The following is a 20,862-nucleotide window of genomic DNA, read 5'->3' on the forward strand; positions in this document are numbered from 1 at the left end:
TTGTGGGGGTGCTTTGCTACAGGAGGGACTGGTGCACTTCACAAAATAGATGGCATCATGAGGGAGGAAAATGATGTGGATATATTGAAACATCTCAAGACATCAGTCGGGAAGTTAAAGCTTGGTTGCAAATGGGTCTTCCAAATGGACAATGACCCCAAGCATACAAAGTTGTGGCAAAATGGCTTAAGGACAACAAAGTCAAGGTATTGGAGTGGCCATCACAAGGCCCTGACCTCAATCCTATAGAAAATTGTGGGCAGAACTGAAAAAGCATGTGTGAGCAAGAAGGCCTACAAACCTGATTCAGTTATCCCAGCTCTGTCAGGAGGAATGGGCCAAAATTCACCCAACTTATTGTGGGAAGCTTGTGGAAGGCAACCCGACACGTTTGACCCAAGTTAAACAATTTAAAGGAAACGCTACCAAATACTAATTGAGTTTGTAAACTTCTGACGCACTGGGAATATGAAAGAAATAGAAGCTGAAAGAAATCATGCTCTATTATTCTGACATTTCCGTTCTTGAAATAAAGGGATGATCCTAACTGCCCTAAGACAGGAGAGTCTTACTAGGATTAAATGTCAGGAATTGTGAACTGTGTTAAAATGTATTCAACTTCAACTGTATATATATATATATATATATATATATATATATATATATTTATGCACAATTAAAAAAAGTTAAAAAACAGAAATATACAAGAGTACATAAACAGACTGGGTATCAGCAATGGTTTGGTCAAGACCTTCAAGTCTTTCTGCAAAGATGGATGCAAGTAGCTTTCCATCATTGTTCATTCATGTGATTTGTCTCCAATTTTTAACATTATAGGATCCTTGTTTAGTTTGGGGATTACAGAAATGAGGCCTTGTGTCATAGAAACAGGCAGGACCCCTAAATCAATTGCTTCCTTAAAGACAAATAGAAATTCAACAATATCCTCCTGAAAATATGTATAATAAGGCCATCATTCTCTTGAGATCTCTTTAACTTGCTGATACATTTTTTAAAATTTCATTGATAGAAATCAATTCAGAGGCATCCTAATCCCATTTCGCAAAGTGTCCTAGCTAGGTAAATTATAGTCTATATAGTTTTCAATACATGTTTTATTCAAATAATATGTACAGTACAGGCATGGAACATTTTAAACACATTTAGTGACAATGTTGAAACCACATTATTATAGAATGTCTTAACCTATAAAATGTAACTTGAAATATTTACAACTATGCATTTACAAAGTATAATATTTATTTCTCTGTTATTAAAAGCAAAGATTGACAGAAGTGGGGGCTTCAGGAAGCTGTAGCCTTCCATTCAAGATGTGAGTCAAATACCTGAAACAGGATGTCAGCGCAAATGGGGATCAGTAACCCATCACCAGAGCAAATTCATAGATATGTTGGGAAAAAGGAGATGAGGGACATTTTGCCATCAACTAACTCATGTAGTGATAATGTTGCTGCCTCTTAATGTCTTAAATCTTCATGCAACCTCAAGGGGACCAGCCAAAGATGTAATCATCACTGTGCATTAGAGCAGTGGTTTTCAAACCTCTTCTCGGGGACCCCCAGCAGTTCCCTATAAGTTCCCTATATTAGATCTATTCCAGAGCTAGCACACCTGATTAAACTTGTCAACTAATCATCAAGACCTTGATTAGATTAATCAGGTTAGCTAGTTCAGGGTTACAACAAAATTCTGAAGCGTCTAGGTGTCCCCGAAGAGAGGTTTGTGAACCCCTGCATGAGAGGACGAGCTGCTCATGGAAGTTTTAGATGTGAATACCATAGAATGAATTATATTGCTATGGTTCATACTTCAGAGAAGGCCCTCAGTCCTCCACACAGCACACTGGTCGAAGGTAAGATGTGCAGGACGTAGGTTATGACAGAGACCGCGATTAGGAGGAGTGGCTGAACCTGAGCTTGAAGCTGCCCCGACGATTTAGTCTTCAGCTCCACTTCCACAGGGAAGTGGTCACTCACTTCCAGAACCTGAAATGACGAACTGAGTTTATTCTGTGTCATGATATCTATGACAGAAGAAAAATACATTAAAAAAGACAACTTTGGCATTCCTGGCATGGTGCAGCTTTTCCTGGGGGCTTTTTGAGATGGAAAAGGATTTGAAACGCTAAAACACATGATAAAATATTGTTTGAAAAGAGTATTACCATTTCCTTTGAGAGTTTATACTCCTTAGCGATGTTGAAGACCCGAGCTGAATAAGGTTTGATGGCCTTTAAGAAGGGCTGTCCGTGTACCACAATCCTAAGAAAAACTAAGTGTCAAGTCAATAGAGCTGAATAGTATTATGTTTTTGTATCCATCAATACAGATTGTCTATAATCAAAATAATCCCTAATTCAAAGAATGTATAATTTAAGTGGAGCTCATTTTCTAATTTCCACCCACCTGTCATAGGCACAGCTGGTGAGGTCTCCAACAGTGGTGTCCACCTTGTCCCCGATCAACCAGAAGAATCCAGGGTTTGAGAACAGTCTGATGTTTGCCTTGTCCTGCCTTGTCATGTGCCCACAACCAGCATTGAAGGCTCCAAGGAACATCACTTTCTATAGGACACAGTGGCATTACATTGATGTAGGTTAGATATGTGGATAATATAGCATGACAGATAAAACTGTAATTGAATTCATCTTACTATAACCAAACAAAAACACCAACAGTTAGTTGAAATTGTTCTCCCAGTCTTGTCATGTCTCACCTCAGTATTCCACTTCCTTTTTATTTCCTCAAAGACATCATAAAGCTTGTCAATCTCCTTGATTGCGTCAGAGGCCGTAGTGTGCAGTGGGATCAGAGCAAAGTCTCCTATCACTGTTCAGAGGAAGATCATTAGTTATCAAAACAACACAGATTGAATTTCAATTATCATGAACTTAAAAAGAACCAACCTGTTTCCTTGGCTTGGAATCTAACAACAAAGGGGTCTCTGGAGAAAGCATCCACACCCCCTTCCTTTTTGCCAGCGTACTGGTACCTATCTGTCAACTCTACAGTCTCGTTCCTGTGGAGAGGCATTTAGTTATAGCATCATTCACTTGGGCTTAAAGTTAAGCAGGGTGACAGATAGTTGAAGAGTAGGACAGGGGAGGCAGCATATTTAGGAGGTTTTAAATGATTGCAAGTTTACGTCACGAGAATAGCATTTGTAAATTAATGTGATGTAAGAGCTCTGAAATACAGTGCCTTGCGAAAGTATTCGGCCCCCTTGAACTTTGCGACCTTTTGCCACATTTCAGGCTTCAAACATAAAGATATAAAACTGTATTTTTTTGTGAAGAATCAACAACAAGTGGGACACAATCATGAAGTGGAACAACATTTATTGGATATTTCAAACTTTTTTAACAAATCAAAAACTAAAAAATTGGGCGTGCAAAATTATTCAGCCCCCTTAAGTTAATACTTTGTAGCGCCACCTTCTGCTGCGATTACAGCTGTAAGTCGCTTGGGGTATGTCTATCAGTTTTGCACATCGAGAGACTGAATTTTTTTCCCATTCCTCCTTGCAAAACAGCTCTAGCCCAGTGAGGTTGGATGGAGAGCATTAGTGAACAGCAGTTTTCAGTTCTTTCCACAGATTCTCGATTGGATTCAGGTCTGGACTTTGACTTGGCCATTCTAACACCTGGATATGTTTATTTTTGAACCATTCCATTGTAGATTTTGCTTTATGTTTTGGATCATTGTCTTGTTGGAAGACAAATCTCCGTCCCAGTCTCAGGTCTTTTGCAGACTCCATCAGGTTGTCTTCCAGAATGGTCCTGTATTTGGCTCCATCCATCTTCCCATCAATTTTAACCATCTTCCCTGTCCCTGCTGAAGAAAAGCAGGCCCAAACCATGATGCTGCCACCACCATGTTTGACAGTGGCGATGGTGTGTTAAGGGTGATGAGCTGTGTTGCTTTTACGCCAAACATAACGTTTTGCATTGTTGCCAAAAAGTTCAATTTTGGTTTCATCTGACCAGAGCACCTTCTTCCACATGTTTGGTGTGTCTCCCAGGTGGCTTGTGGCAAACTTTAAACAACACTTTTTATGGATATCTTTAAGAAATGGCTTTCTTCTTGCCACTCTTCCATAAAGGCCAGATTTGTGCAATATACGACTGATTGTTGTCCTATGAATAGTCTCCCACTTCAGCTGTAGATCTCTGCAGTTCATCCAGAGTGATCATGGGCCTCTTGGCTGCATCTCTGATCAGTCTTCTCCTTGTATGAGCTGAAAGTTTAGAGGGACGGCCAGGTCTTGGTAGATTTGCAGTGGTCTGATACTCCTTCCATTTCAATATTATCGCTTGCACAGTGCTCCTTGGGATGTTTAAAGCTTGGGAAATCTTTTTATATCCAAATACGCCTTTAAACTTCTTCACAACAGTATCTCGGACCTGCCTGGTGTGTTCCTTGTTCTTCATGATGCTCTCTGCGCTTTTAATGGACCTCTGAGACTATCACAGTGCAGGTGCATTTATACGGAGACTTGATTACACACAGGTGGATTGTATTTATCATCATTAGTCAATTAGGTCAACATTGGATCATTCAGAGATCCTCACTGAACTTGTGGAGAGAGTTTGCTGCACTGAAAGTAAAGGGGCTGAATAATTTTGCACGCCCAATTTTTCAGTTTTTGATTTGTTAAAAAAGTTTGAAATATCCAATAAATGTCGTTCCACTTCATGATTGTGTCCCACTCGTTGTTGATTCTTCACAAAAAAATACAGTTTTATATCTTTATTTTTGAAGCCTGAAATGTGGCAAAAGGTTGCAAAGTTCAAGGGGGCCGAATACTTTCGCAAGGCACTGTATATACAGATTTGAGTCATTTAACAGACAACACTAATTGCTCCTGTAAGTCGATCTGGATAGGTCCCTTGCTCAAGGGCCCATCAACAGATCTTTCACCTAGTCAGCTCAGGATTCAAATATATAATGTAAAAATAATGGTCTCTCTTACCGGTACAGATAGACATATTGCTCCTGGTCTTCAGGTGTCCGCCCCAGACCTCCACTGGCAACATACTTATAGTGATATTGGTCATCATATCTAAGACAAAATAACAAAAAGGGGTCGGAGTCCATAAATTAAGTTTAAAAAAGTCTAGCATAAATAAAGAATGTCTTTATAACTCAAATCAATTTATTTCAAGTGCATTTAACAATACACTTTACAGGGAGCAAAAACAATCAGAGGAATCAAACAAATCAAACAATTTAGCGTGGATGATTGAACTGATGATTGATCTGGTAGAGTATTAGATACCTGTTACAGTATATAGATTCTACTGTACCTAGTACTGTATCTGTTGAGTCTCCCCAACAGAGCTTTGGTGGCTTTGCCCTGTAGGTCTTTTACCTCCTGAAGGAGACAGATGTCACAGCGAGACACAACCTGTGGACAATCAACCAACAAGGTCAGAACATGAATGTCTAACAATCACTGAAAAATAAATAGATTATATAGCTGTGCTTCACTCTGTTGATCTACATGCGTGCAGGTGAAGTGGGATTTTTGGTGCAGCGGACACCTTTTTGGTAACATGATAGCCTCGCCGGTCCCAATCACAAGGGGGCGATAGCAAAGATGTTATTTTTGTCTTCTCATTTTGTGAAAGCAAGGAAGAGTCGCCTCCCCTTGGTAGTAGTAGCAGCTAGCTTTAGCCTGGCTAAAAACATAGCAAGCTAGCTACAGAGCCTTTTTAGCTTCTTACATTATCATGTGAAATAATCATATTTATAAAGAAAAAGAATATGCCCTGGCAAATATTTGTATAATTGCCAGTGTAACCTAAAAAACTATCCGAGTGACCTGCTGCTGGTATATTCATTCCCATTTCAGATTTTTTTTTAAAATGTAATGTTTTGGTCATGAGAAAAAAAAATCACATAGCTAGCTAGTTGTCTACAGCACGTAATACAACCCGTGGATCAAATCCTGAATGCTGATTGGTTAAACCCGCATTCCAATCGGTATCCATTTCACAAATTATCGCCGGCTAAAACCATGTCGTTAAAATGCTTGTTTATTCTGTTCCACCAGACTGCGCAATCCACGGTCTCTAGCCAGGCAATTTATGAACTCGAGCTCCACTATAAAAAGCATTTAGACATTATCTTTAAAATAATAATAGTCTGTCTCTCCGACATTTGCAACATTGTTTCAATATTCAAATTCGATCTAGCTGTTGCATAGTAATGAACGTGTCAGAAGACGGGAAGAGACCGACATGCAGCTTTTCTCAGCCAGTCGAAATAATACTTTTTATTATGAATTTTTGTGGATATACAGTGCATTCGGAAAGTATTCAGACCCCTTGACCTTTTCCACACTTTGTTACACCATATTCTAAAATGGATTACATTAATTGCTTCCCCTCAATCTACACACAATACCTCATAATGACAAAGCAAAAAAAGGGTTAGAAATGTTTGCAAATGTATTTAAAATAAAACTGAAATACCTTAAGTATTCAGACCCTTTGCTATGACTCGACATTGAGCTCAAGTGCATCCTGTTTCCATTGATCATCCTTGAGATGTTTCTACAACTTGATTGGAGTCCACTTGTGGTAAATTAAAATGATTGGACATGATTTGGAAAGGCACAGACCGATTCCACAGTTGACAGTGCATGTCAGAGCAAAAACCAAGCCATGAGGTCGAAGGAATTGTCCGTAGAGCGCCGGGACAGGATTGCGTGGAGTCACAGATCTGGGGAAGGGTAAAAAAAAAAATGTCTGCAGCATTGAAGGTCCCCAAGAACACAGTGGCCTCCATCATTCTTAAATGGAAGAAATTTGGAACCACCAAGACTCTTCCTAGAGCTGGCTGCCCAGCCAAACTGCGCAATCAGGGGAGGTGGGCCTTGGTCAGGGAGGTGACCAAGAACCCAATGGTCACTCTGGCAGAGCTCCAGAGTTCCTCTGTGGAGATGGAAGAACCACCATTTCTGCAGCACACCACCAAATCAGGCCTTTATGGTAGAGTGGCCAGACGGAAGCCACTCCTCAGTAAAAATGCACGACAGCCCGCTTGGAGTTTGCCAAAAGGCACCTTAAGGTCTATCAGACCATGAGAAACAAGATTTTCTGGCCTGATGAAACCAAGATTGAACTCTTTGGCCTGAATTCCACACTTCACGTCTGGAGGAAACCTGAGCCCTCATTTATCAATGTTGCGTATGAACAGGAATGTTTGTAAACCATGCGTGTGATCATTTAAGCAAAGTGTGGAATTTATCCATTTGTACTTATACTTGAGAATATGTGTAAATTTAAGCACACCTCTGACCGTGCGTACACACAACACCTGGTGGTAGAAAAGTCAAACTGCTTATGAAATGCCATACACCAAATGGAGAAAAGAGTGACATTCTGGACTAAATCAGAAATTATGAACAAAAGATGAATACATCAATAGTTTTATTCATGTATTTATTTTATATCAAATCAAATTTGTATTTGTCACATACACATGGTTAGCAGATGTTAATGCGAGTGTAGCGAAATGCTTGTGCTTCTAGTTCCGACAATGCAGTGATAACCAACAAGTAATCTAACTAACAATTCCAAAACTACTGTCTTATACACAGTGTAAGGGGATAAAGAATATGTACATAAGGATATATGAATGAGTGATGGTACAGGGCAGCATACAGTAGATGGTATCGAGTACAGTATATACATATGAGATGAGTATGTAGACAAAGTAAACAAAGTGGCATAGTGATACATGTTTTACATAAGGATGCAGTCGATGATATAGAGTACAGTATATACGTATGCATATGAGATGAATAATGTAGGGTAAGTAACATTATATAAGGTAGTATTGTTTAAAGTGGCTAGTGATATATTTACATCATTTTCCATCAATTCCCATTATTAAAGTGGCTGGAGTTGGGTCAGTGTCAATGACAGTGTGTTGGCAGCAGCCACTCAATGTTAGTGGTGGCTGTTTAACAGTCTGATGGCCTTGAGATAGAAGCTGTTTTTCAGTCTCTCGGTCCCAGCTTTGATGCACCTGTACTGACCTCGCCTTCTGGATGATAGCGGGGTGAACAGGCAGTGGTTCGGGTGGTTGATGTCCTTGATGATCTTTATGGCCTTCCTGTAACAACGGGTGGTGTAGGTGTCCTGGAGGGCAGGTAGTTTGCCCCCGGTGATGCGTTGTGCAGACCTCACTACCCTCTGGAGAGCCTTACGGTTGAGGGCGGAGCAGTTGCCGTACCAGGCGGTGATACAGCCCGCCAGGATGCTCTCGATTGTGCATCTGTAGAAGTTTGTGAGTGCTTTTGGTGACAAGCCGAATTTCTTCAGCCTCCTGAGGTTGAAGAGGCGCTGCTGCGCCTTCTTCACGACGCTGTCAGTGTGAGTGGACCAATTCAGTTTGTCTGTGATGTGTATGCCGAGGAACTTAAAACTTGCTACCCTCTCCACTACTGTTCCATCGATGTGGATAGGGGGGTGTTCCCTCTGCTGTTTCCTGAAGTCCACAATCATCTCCTTAGTTTAGTTGACGTTGAGTGTGAGGTTATTTTCCTGACACCACACTCCGAGGGTCCTCACCTCCTCCCTGTAGGCCGCCTCGTCGTTGTTGGTAATCAAGCCTACCACTGTTGTGTCGTCCGCAAACTTGATGATTGAGTTGGAGGCGTGCGTGGCCACGCAGTCGTGGGTGAACAGGGAGTACAGGAGAGGGCTCAGAACGCACCCTTGTGGGGCCCCCGTGTTGAGGATCAGCGGGGAGGAGATGTTGTTGCCTAACCTCACCACCTGGGGGCGGCCCGTCAGGAAGTCCAGTACCCAGTTGCACAGGGCGGGGTCGAGACCCAGGGTCTCGAGCTTGATGACGAGCTTGGAGGGTACTATGGTGTTGAATGCCGAGCTGTAGTCGATGAACAGCATTCTCACATAGGTATTCCTCTTGTCCAGGTGGGTTAGGGCAGTGTGCAGTGTGGTTGAGATTGTGTCGTCTGTGGACCTATTTGGGCGGTAAGCAAATTGGAGTGGGTCTAGGGTGTCAGGTAGGGTGGAGGTGATATGGTCCTTGACTAGTCTCTCAAAGCACTTCATGATGACGGAAGTGAGTGCTACGGGCGGTAGTCGTTTAGCTCAGTTACCTTAGCTTTCTTGGGAACAGGAACAATGGTGGCCCTCTTGAAGCATATGGGAACAGCAGACTGGTATAGGGATTGATTGAATATGTCCGTAAACACACCGGCCAGCTGGTCTGTGCATGCTCTGAGGGCGCGGCTGGGGATGCCGTCTGGGCCTGCAGCCTTGCGAGGGTTAACACGTTTAAATGTCTTACTCACCTCGGCTGCAGTGAAGGAGAGACCACATGTTTTTGTTGCAGGCCATGTCAGTGGCACTGTATTGTCCTCAAAGCGGGCAAAAAAGTTATTTAGTCTGCCTGGGAGCAAGACATCCTGGTCCGTGACTGGGCTGGGTTTCTTCTTGTAGTCCGTGATTGACTGTAGACCCTGCCACATGCCTCTTGTGTCTGAGCCGTTGAATTGAGATTCTACTTTGTCTCTGTACTGACGCTTAGCTTGTTTAATAGCCTTGCGGAGGGAATAGCTGCATTGTTTATATTCGGTCATGTTACCAGACACCTTGCCCTGATTAAAAGCAGTGGTTCGCGCTTTCAGTTTCACGCGAATGCTGCCATCAATCCACGGTTTCTGGTTAGGGAATGTTTTTATCGTTGCTATGGGAACGACATCTTCAACGCACGTTCTAATGAACTCGCACACCGAATCAGCGTATTCGTCAATATTTTTATCTGACGCAATACAAAACATGTCCCAGTCCACGTGATGGAAGCAGTCTTGGAGTGTGGAGTCAGCTTGGTCGGACCAGCGTTGGACAGACCTCAGCGTGGGAGCCTCTTGTTTAAGTTTCTGTCTGTAGGCAGGGATCAACAAAATGGAGTCGTGGTCAGCTTTTCCGAAAGGGGGGCGGGGCAGGGCCTTATATGCGTCGCGGAAGTTAGAGTAACAATGATCCAAGGTTTTACCACCCCTGGTTGCGCAATCGATATGCTGATAAAATTGAGGGAGTCTTGTTTTCAGATTAGCTTTGCTAAAATCCCCAGCTACAATGAATGCAGCCTCCGGATAAATGGTTTCCAGTTTGCAAAGAGTTAAATAAAGTTCGTTCAGAGCCATCGATGTGTCTGCTTGGGGGTATATACGGCTGTGATTATAATCGAAGAGAATTCTCTTGGTAGATAATGCGGTCTACATTTGATTGTGAGGAATTCTAAATCAGGTGAACAGAAGGATTTGAGTTCCTGTATGTTTCTTTCATCACACCATGTCTCGTTAGTCATGAGGCATACGCCCCGCCACTCTTCTTACCAGAAAGATGTTTGTTTCTGTCGGGCGCGATGCGTGGAGAAACCCGTTGGCTGCACCGCCCCGGATAGCGTCTTCCCAGTGAGCCATGTTTCCGTGAAGCAGAGGACGTTACAGTCTCTGATGTCCCTCTGGAATGCTACCCGTGCTCGGATTTCATCAACCTTGTTGTCAAGAGACTGGACATTGGCAAGAAGAATGCTAGGTAGTGGTGCGCGATGTGCCCGTGTCCTGAGTCTGACCAGAAGACCGCTACGTCTCCCTCTTTTACGAAGTCGTTTTTTTTTGGGGGTGTCGCTGCATGCGATCCATTCCGTTGACCTGTTTGTAAGGCAGAACACAGGATCCGCGTCGCGGAAAACATATTCTTGGTCGTACTGATGGTGAGTTGACGCTGATCTTATATTCAGTAGTTCTTCTCGACTGTATGTAATGAAACCTAAGATGACCTGGGGTACTAATGTAAGAAATAACACGTAAAAAAACAAAAAACTGCATAGTTTCCTAGGAACGCGAAGCGAGGCGGCCATCTCTGTCGGCACCGGAAGACACTTAAGCTACTAATAGTTCAGGGTGCTATCGAATTCAGAAACATGAAACCATTTAATAATAAAGTAAATTAGAAAGAGAGTGGAATGTAAGGTTGGAGGCAATTTAGTTAAACCAGTTAAATAATATAAAAAGGCAACACTGAGGCATGGTGACTTGTCCAAAATGGCAAATGTTGCATTTCTGGAGGACTTGGCACAAGCTGCATTATGCAGGGAGCGTGTTTTCAATGAGCGTGTGGTTTTTGTCCTGAGAGTGACTTATTGACTTATTAGTAGATTTTCTTTTCCAAGGCATATTTAATTGCATCTCTGCAACCAACTCTCTCCAGTATTAGAAAGGGAGACGAAATGCACCAATTGCATCCTAGTGCATACCAAAGTCCTCTCCACCCTGGGATTTTTAGCCACAGGAACATTCCAGTGGGAGATTGAGGATCGGTCTGGCATTACACAATGAGATGAATATTGCCTGCAGTCCTTCATGGCATTATTTCATTGACCCCACAATACATACAGTTTCCATACACTGCTGTGCAACAGGCCAGAGTGAAAAGGGATTTCCATACCATAGCTAGATTTCTCAATGCGTTTTGGAGTAATTGACTGCACCCACGTCGCAATAAAAGCACCATCATTGAACAAATTCAACAGAAAAGGTTTCCATTCTGTCAATGTGCAGGTCATCGGTGATTCACATTTGGCTTTGTTGAATGTAGTGGCCAAATGGGACACATGACTCATTCAGTTCAGTCAGCCTTAACCTCCAGGAAGGAGCTGTTGAGGATGGCTTATGTTTTATTTGCCATGTTAGACCTCTACTGGGAAACAATATCTACATGTTGTGTTCATAACTGCAGGAGACTGGGGCTACCCATTAAAAACCATGGCTGATGACTCCCCTCATAAACCAACAAGAGGCAAGGTACAGCCAAGCCCGTGCATGCACAAGAACAGTGGAGCACACCATAGGCCTGCTGAAAGGGCACTGGCTGTGCTTGTCTGGGACACTGCAATACCAGCCTAGAGCGGTTTGCCTCCGAAATTACATTCCTTCAAATGCCATTACATGAATGTAATACAATGTGCAAATTCATTTTTAGGTTTGCTACATTGTCAAGGCTGGCAGTGTGCTCCACAACATTGCAATAAAAAAAAAAGGCATTCCACTGAATGATCCACCCAGACCTGATGAGCTCATGCCTGACAGGAGGGGTTTCCCCACCACCCATAGCCCTGGCACTGAGGACAAGAGTCAATATCATACAACGGTTTTAGGTATCTGTTCTTCCAAATATTGTAATCAAATTGACAAGGAAAACGCATTTACATTTCACCAGAATTTGTCTCACGTTTGACACAATCAACAAGTTCTTTCAATGATTGATTTCTCTCTCAGGCCGTTGCATAATCCTCCAGCTGCTGTTTGAGTCCAAGAATTGATGTGTTGATCTCCTCGTTGTTTCAGGACTGTGTCATGAGGCACAGCTGAAGCGCTCGCCAAAGAGGAAACCCTTCTGTGAAGATTTCATGTTTTGTTATATTTATTGTCAAGAAAAAAAAATATTTAGATGTGGTCCATGTCTGAATATGGTTGCGAAAATAAATCTTGACTTACCATCAGTTGGTTTGTCTGGTATTCCTTTAGGGTCTAGGAGAGGGTCCTCAGTATCACCATCACAAATGATGCCAGACACTGAGGTCTCTCCAATTATGCTCCAAATGCACTGGTCCATAGCAGACAGTGAAGAGTCACTCTGCCCTCCTCCTGTTGCACTTATCCCTTTTGTGGATCATGATTTTTGTTGTTGTTGCTGCTGCTGCATGTTTTCAAATCAAACCATTTCTTTTTCATTTCATTAACTGTTTCTGCACTCAGATGAGGCAGAAGTTACCACAGCTCTAACCTGCTCCCAAGCAATATAAAAATGAAAATAAATCTTATTTGACAATCCATTGCTGAGTGCTCCAAAAGTATGGCTTGTTTGACTTCCACGTCGGTGATCAAAAGTCCTATTTCTGCGTCTGATTAGGATCTCTCCATGTTGTCAGTGACATTTCTTGCAGCTTTAAAAGGGAAGGTTTGTGACCATAAATGGTCATTTAGGGCACTTAGTTATGTAAATGAGACTTCAAGTGCACGAGCACAGTGTTTTAGAATGTGTCGGATTTATCAAGGCAAAATACTTACAGATGTGTGTACATCAAGCGTACGAGCAATTGATAAATACTAACTTCATTGTACTTGCAAACATTTGAAATCTTCTTACGAGTGAATTTAGAAGCTTTTCTACGTAACTTTGATAAATGAGGGCTCTGGCACCATCCTGTGACGCATGGTATTGGCATCATCATGCTGTGGGGATGTTTTTCAGTGACAGGGACTGAGAGACAAGTCATGATTGAGGCAAAGATGAAAAGAGCAAAGTACAGAGAGATCCTTGATGAAAACCTGTTTCAGAGCGCTCAAGATCTCAGACTGGGGTGAAGGTTCACCTTCCAACAGGACAAGGACCCTAAGCACACTGCCAAGACAATGCAGGAGTGGCTTCGGGACAAGTCTGAATGTCCTTGAGTGGCCCAGCCAGAGCCCGGACTTGAACATCTTTGGAGACCTGAAAATAGCTGCGCAGCAATGCTCCCCATTCAACCTGACAGAGCTTGAGAGGATCTGCAGAGAAGAATGGGAGAAACTCCCCAAATACAGGTGTGCCAAGCTTGTAGGGTCCTACCCAATACGACTCGAGGCTGTAATCACTGCCAAATGTGCTTCAAAGTAGTGAGTAAAGGGTCTGAATACTTATGTAAATATGATAGTTTAAAAAAAAGTAATACATTTGCAAATATATACTAAGAAATATCAATAGAAAACAGGTAAAACGAAGTGCAGCTAATTTGCAGTCTTTCCAGCTTCCACGTTAGCTGTGTTGTTGGCTAGCTCCTGAACAACAGTTTCCTTCAGACAGAGCACATGTTCTATGCCAGGTGAAATCGCATCTCATTAGCTCATTGTTATAGATGTTGGCTTGGGTAGCAACCCTAGATGTGTCAGGACTATCTTGTGGAAGGATGAAATATTTTGATGAATTTATTCATACTTCAATTCATGAAAATATGTACATCATTATTTGATTATGTTGGTAACCCGTTGTAGAAAAGTGATAAAGTCCTCGAAGCCAGTGCTTGGAGGATATATTGGCACAGTTTGCCGGCCCAAGACGAACCATGCCAATATATCCTCCAAACACCGGCTTCGAGGGCATTATCACTAAATAATACCATTTCACAATAGCCTGTAAATCACTAGTTATTACTCCGAAACAAAATACCTTTTGGCGTGGATTCTTGTGGTTTGGTTTACTGTTTGAACAGTTGCTGAAATTATATTTGGTTATCAAGGCAAAATAGGCTAATTTATAGCCTTTAGAATAGCCTTTAGATCAGATCAAGGAACCAAGCGACAACACTAACCCCATGGCTGCAGAAGAAATTATGCAACATGTCGACATTTTCGGGTAGTAAAACAGTATGTCTAAGTGTATTCCAAGGAGCCCCCCCTTTTGTGACGAAAAACGACATTGCAACACGCCAACTCTTGCATCTGCAAAGAGCTTGCAGTAAGTAAAAAAATGTAATGGCAAAAATGTACATTTCCTCCTATATAGAAATAACCAAAACTGCTTTTAATGATAAGAACATGCATCAACTTGGCACCATTGGAAAGAAAACACCTGAGAGATAAGGAAATGGTAAGACCATAGATAGAATCAAGCACACAAACCAACCATGTTATTTTTTTGTCATCTTTACATGGACAAGCTAAGTCAATTATTGATGAATAGTCCTGGAAACATATGTTTCCACAACAAGTTTTAAAAAACGTAGGGAAAAAACCTGGGATTAATAGACAACAGCTAGAACTTCAGACGTTTTAGTAAGGGGTGTCAGGTGTGGTCAAGGGACATCGCCAAGTGTTCCCTCAACCTCTCCAAAGTATGTAAATAAGGTAATTCCACTGCTATTACACATTGAATAAGCCTGAAAGTTATTGGTCGCTGTAAAAACACAATTTCCACAATACCAACCTCTCTCACTGTGGAGGTGTCAGGGGACAATCTTTTAACCTCTCCAAAGTGTCAGAATAGTATGATCATTACACAGGCGCACTGTGCTGGGGACAATAAAAGGCCACTCTATAATGTACAGTTTTGTTACAACACAATGCCACAGATGTCTCAAGTTGAGGGAATGTACAATTGGTATGCTGACAGCAAGAATGTCCATCAGATCTGTTCCCAGAAAATTGAATGTTAATTTCTCTACCATTAGCTGCCTCCAATGTCATTTTAGAGAATTTGGCAGTACATCCAACCAACCTCACAACCCCAGACCACGTGTAATCACACCAGCCCAGGACCTCCACATCCGGCTTCTTCACCTGTGGGATCGTCTGAGACCAGCCACCTGGACAGCTGATGAAACTGAGGAGTATTTGTGTCTGTAATAACACCCTTTTGTGGGGAAAAACTACTTCTGATTGGCTGGGTCTGACTCCCAACTGGGTGGGACAATGCCCTCCCAGGCCCACCCCTGGCTGCACCACTGCCCAGTCAAGTGAAATCCATAGATAAGGACCTAATGAATTCATTTCAAATGACTGATTTCCTTATATGAACTGTAACTCAGTAATCGTAAGCTCTCTCACACATGAAATTAATAAACAGTATGGAAATATTATTAAAGTGATCCCATGTCTATGTACTTAGGGCAGCATCATCTAAGGTGCAGGGTTGAGTAACCAGCTAGTGACAGTGACTAAGTTCAGGGCAGGGTACTGGCTAATGATGGCTATTTAACAGTTTTATAGCATTAACCTCTATGGGATCGATGTCCCATCAGCGAGACGGTTGAGCTAACATAGGCTAACCTTTTTGCTGAGTTTACTAGCGAAATGCATAGCACTCAGAATTAAAAAGGTTTTACCGGGTATTGTTCATCCTGATCAGACACGTTTTTTTACATAGACAATACATTGGAGATAATATGCGACTACTAGAAATAATAGAACATGAAACATCTAAGAAGCCAGGCCTGGTATTTATAGCGGATATTGAAAAGGCCTTTGATAAAGACTGGATTTGATTTATAAATGCGTGGAGTCTCTTATAAAATGGGTAAAAGTAATGTATAGCAACCAGAGGTGTAAAATGGTAAATAGCGGCTACTTCTCAGAGAGTTTTGAATCATTGAAAGAAGTCAAACAAGGGTGTCCACTGTCACCATATATATTTGTTATGGCCATCGAAATGCTAGCTATTAAAATAAGTTCAAATAACAGAGTATTAAAAAATTCAAAGATTAAAAACAAGGGTGTCCATGTATGCCGATGACTCAAGTTTTATATTGAGTCCAAAAGCTAGATCCCTGCAATGTCTCATTGAAGATCTAGATAACTTTTCTGGACTAAAACCTAATTATGATAAAATGTATAATATTACGTATTGGATCTTTAAAAATATAACTAGCACATTTCCCTGCAGTTTACCTATAAAATGGGCTGACGGTGAAGTAGACATACTTGGTATTAATTTCACAAAAGATATAAATGACCTCTCCACAATGAATTTCAATAGAAAACTAGTAAAAATAGACAAGATCCTGCAACCATGGAGTGGTGAAAGCCTGTCATTTTATGGACAAATTACACTGATTAACTCCTTAGTCATATCTCAGTTTACTGACTTATGGCAATACCTACTCCTGATGATTAATTTCTCAAATCATATGAGCAAAACATATTTAGCTTTATCTAGGATGCTCAACCAGACAGGCACACTTTATCTTATCTATATTGAATATGAACTGGGTGGGTTGAGATAATTAAATATAAAACCTATAAACGCTTCACTTATACAAATGTTTTACTTGAACCCTAAATGGTTCTCATGTAGATTACTAAGAAAAGCTCATCCATTGTTAAAAAAAACTTCCTCTTTTCCTGTTCAGATTTCCATGTCTCATTTTCGATTAATTGAAAATGAGACCTTTTTCAAATCATATTTTTTTTTTCAAACAAGCATTACAGAGCTGGTTACAATTTAATCCCCCTGACAATAGAAATATTATGGCTGAATGTTTGAAAAGGGTATTGTTTTAAAATGAAATTGGAATTTTAGAGTCGTATTTCATGGCGTTATCAGAATTGTATGGAATTACAGAATTACCCCAAAAATGGAGGAGACAGGTGGCAGTGGGAGGAGGTAGGGAACTGGTGTCTGCCCAATATAAAGGATCAAAACTGACATAGGAATAAAAATAGCATAAATAGGAAAGTATGCCAATTTAATTTGAGGACCAGGAAGTTGACAGCTGTGTCATACAGATTGCAAAATAGTTGATGTTCCGATTCCATGGTCCATGAGTTGATATATAAAACGCAAGATTCAAGACTTCATGCCTTTTAGCTAAAATGATTGCACAGAATACTTGCCACAAACAAAATGTTGAATATTTGGGATATACAATCACTGCAGCCTTGCAGATTTTGTTGTGAGGATACAGAATCAATAGACTATTTGTTTTGATATTGCCCTCTGGTAGCCCCTTTCTCTCAGGTTCAGGAATGGCTGAAAAAGCATAACATTAATCTAAAATTTAAATAGCATTGCTGGGAGATCTGGAGAGACCTGGTCAGCCAATTACTATACTCTTAGTATAAGTATTTATATTCAACTCACAATCTGTGGATTCTGTTCAATAAATTCCAATTGTAGGTTAAACATCACAGCATAGTTGAAAGATATTCACTACCGTTTAAAAGGGTCACTTAGAAATGTCCTTGTTTTTTAAAGAAAATAAAAAAGATTGTCCATTAAAATAACATCAAATTGATCTGAAATTCAGTGTAGACTTGGTTGTCATAAATTACTGTTGTAGCTGGAAACAGCTAATCCTAGTTGATCATTTTAAAAGGCTAATTGATCATTAGAAAACCCTTTGCAATTATGTTAGCACAGCAGAAAACTGTTGTTCTGATTAAAGAAGCAATAAAACTGGCATTCTTTAGACTAGTTGAGTATATGGAGCATAAGCATTTATGGGTTTGATTACAGGCTCAAAATGGCCAGAAACAAAGAGAAATGAAGGCTATTCCATGCGAGAAATTGCCAAGAAATTGAAGATCTCATACAACGCTGTGTATTACTCCCTTCACAGAACAGAGCAAACAGTCTCTAACCGTGTGGAAGGCGTGGGAGTGGGAGGCCCCGGTGCACAACTGAGCAAGATTAGATTAGTGTCTAGTTTGAGAAACAGACACCTCACAAGTCCTTAACTGGCATTATATAGTACCCGCAAAAACATGGATGCTGGCCTTCTAGGCAGAGTTCCTCTGTCCAGTGTCTGTGTTCTTTTTCCCATCTGAATCTTTTCTTTTTATTGGCCAGTCTGAGATATGGCTTTTTCTTTGCAACTCTGCCTAGAAGGCCAGCATCCCGGAGTTGCCTCTTCACTTTTGACGTTGAGACTGGTGTTTTGCCGGTTCTATTTAATGAAGCTGCCAGTTGACCCTGAAGGATATCTGTCGAGGTGCCCTTGAGCATTTAACCCTGGTTGCTGTTATAATAATAATATATGCCATTTAGCTGGACGCTTTTATCCAAAGATATCCAAAGATTGTATGGTACTGAAATACATATGGAAAGCCAAGATCCCCAGCTTTCAGGAGACTCTCTGTAGGGGCTACCGTTCTCATTTAGACGACATTGAATACGAAGGTCCCCTATTTAGGACACCCTACATTTAAGTGGTTATAAAGATGAATTTGAGACTGATTTACACAACAGTATGACACTATAGTTAAAGATGCTGTCCAGGAAATTAAGCACTTAGCTAGAAATTCGTAACATATTGTATGAATTGGAATTCGTAACATATACAAATTGCACATAAAAAAAATTGCAGTACATATCAGATCATACTAAATTGTGCAACATTTTCGGGGGACCCGTTTTGGCGTGTGAGCACTAGTTTTCAAAGCTACTGGCTGAAATTATACAAAATCTTAGTTTCTCTTTTGAGCCACTCTTCACTAAAAGCAGCAGTTTTCTTCTTGTAAGTCTGTATTATTCTGAAAAGACAAGAGTCACCTTGGTCAGAGTGTGCATCACTCTGTAGTTGGCTGATTTGATGGCATCGAAGTTCTGGATGTTGAAGGCACATATCTTGAAGCATGAACATGATCCATAAATACCAATGAGAAGGAGGAGGAGAGGAGTGGGGCAACTCATGACTGAGCTGCTTGCTGTTAATAGAAAAGACGTGAAATCGACATATTCATTTTTTTTACTATACATTGTGAGTCATTAAAATGGTAATCACTCAGATCACGGTTCATCACCAACCTTTCTGTTTAAAAAAACAGATTCCTAATGTAATACCTGCTAAGTAACAGTTGTGGCACCCTGTGAAGAGATGAATGTGTCCAGGATTTCATTCAGCAAAGCCACACAGTTGTGTGTAAACAGCTCTGCAATATAAACCCTAAACTAGTTTTTCCTGAATGTCAGGTTAGTCATTTGGAGCTGTGTCCTGCATTATCAATGTGTTTGTCAACTCCAGGGCAGTGAGTGAATGTCAATCTGAACGAGTTGTTCAAAAGGTAAATCTTTCACAATCCTCACATTAAGCTTCACCCAAGCAATGTATTATATTATAATAGGCAAGTCAGTTAAGAACAAATTCTTATTTACAATGACAGCCTACCCCGGACAAACCCTAACAACGCTGGGCCAATTGTGCGCCACCGCTTGGGACTCCCGATCACAGCCGGTTGTGATACAGCCTGGAATCGGACCAGGGTCTGTAGTGACGCCTCCAGCACTGTATTAACTAGTCTTTGTTAGAGAAGCAAACAGTTCATTGCTGTGCTCCACCATTGACGGTGATTGCATAATAGTGATACAATCAGTTTGAATTTGACCTGTTGGATAGAGAAACTGTGTCCTTGCATGTTCAGTCACATTTGACAGTGCTGTTGAACAGTAGAGAGGGAGCACACCAATCCAACCAGCTGTCCTGCTTCCTTAGTAAGCCCTAGCCCAGCCCTGACTCAGTATACTGGTGGTAGAATTCCACTCCAGGCTGTTTCTGCATTTGGGAAGTCATTGTTAAAGTTTAAAACAGAAGCTTGGATTCAAACTAACTAGAGTCCCACTATGATCTTTGTGTTCCAAGGTTAGGGGAAACCTCTAGAAATTAAGAACATTCCAGACGGAAGTGTTTACCAAATCAAACACACCCAACATGGCCCTGATTCAATTTAGATATAAGTCTGATTAATTCAAGAATTGTTTCTTTAAACAATCCCACCAGAGGAAAATTGACTAACCACAGCATACAGCTGAGACTCAGAAACCTATAGTGCCAAACACAGACTCAAAAAGAGCAATCGTCTCCATGATAGTGTTTGTACAATACACAAAGGCATGAAATCAGACATACATTTAGAAGCTTCTGGTGAGAAAGGTGAAGATGAAATGTTTTAACAGAAACAGAGAGAATCATTAGCCTACCTTCTTTGATGAGAATTTGATCAATTCCAGGCACACCAAGGTGTTATATTAGGCTAATCTTTACACACCTTACCCAAACTCCCCAATGGCTGTCACTAGGTGAAAATTGGGTAATCTGTTTTCACCCACAGAGATAGATAGAGGACTCATCTTTGTATCTGTGCCATTGTAGAGTCTGTGACAACATGGACAGCGCCATTGAAGCAATCTCCATTTTGAAGTAGTCAATTTTCTTCTTAAAAACATGACTCCATCAGGGTCACCAGGAGGGATCAGTAAATTAAGTTGGAAATGGTGGAAGCCCTCAATGGCACTGCCCATGTTTTTACCCTTTTGGCCACCAGAGG

At 41.1% G+C, this 20,862-nt stretch overlaps 1 protein-coding gene across 2 annotated transcripts; it reads right to left on the reverse strand.

Annotated features, from left to right (window-relative positions):
- Positions 1 to 1,097: 1,097 nt before the first annotated feature.
- LOC118361025 (deoxyribonuclease gamma-like) lies at positions 1,098 to 20,771 on the reverse strand. 2 transcript variants are annotated; one of them, XM_035740724.2, is made up of 9 exons: positions 20,516 to 20,771; positions 19,091 to 19,245; positions 5,327 to 5,427; positions 4,993 to 5,082; positions 2,927 to 3,039; positions 2,737 to 2,849; positions 2,427 to 2,584; positions 2,186 to 2,282; positions 1,098 to 2,006 (listed from the first exon to the last, which is right to left on the reverse strand). In XM_035740724.2, exons 2-9 carry the CDS (start codon positions 19,229 to 19,231, stop codon positions 1,824 to 1,826), a joined length of 996 nt encoding a protein of 331 aa, XP_035596617.1. In that variant the 5' UTR covers positions 19,232 to 19,245; positions 20,516 to 20,771; the 3' UTR covers positions 1,098 to 1,823. The 2 variants fall into 2 exon arrangements, with proteins under 2 accessions (XP_035596617.1, XP_035596618.1); XM_035740725.1 differs by lacking the exon at positions 20,516 to 20,771 and adding an exon at positions 19,382 to 19,504.
- Between the last annotated feature and the right edge of the window lie 91 nt (positions 20,772 to 20,862).

The sequence above is a fragment of the Oncorhynchus keta genome, chromosome 28, assembly GCF_023373465.1.
Source record: "Oncorhynchus keta strain PuntledgeMale-10-30-2019 chromosome 28, Oket_V2, whole genome shotgun sequence".
Lineage (NCBI taxonomy): Eukaryota > Metazoa > Chordata > Actinopteri > Salmoniformes > Salmonidae > Oncorhynchus > Oncorhynchus keta.

Bases quoted from the DNA above. Each gene is read 5' to 3' on its own strand.
- LOC118361025 (XM_035740724.2), bottom strand. From the start codon at position 19,231: ATGAGTTGCCCCACTCCTCTCCTCCTCCTTCTCATTGGTATTTATGGA. The intron at 5,428-19,090 runs GTGACTCTTGTC...GATTGTCCACAG, and splicing joins TGATGCACACTCTGACCAAG to GTTGTGTCTCGCTGTGACAT. The intron at 2,850-2,926 runs GTTGGTTCTTTT...TCCTCTGAACAG, and splicing joins ATTCCAAGCCAAGGAAACAG to TGATAGGAGACTTTGCTCTG.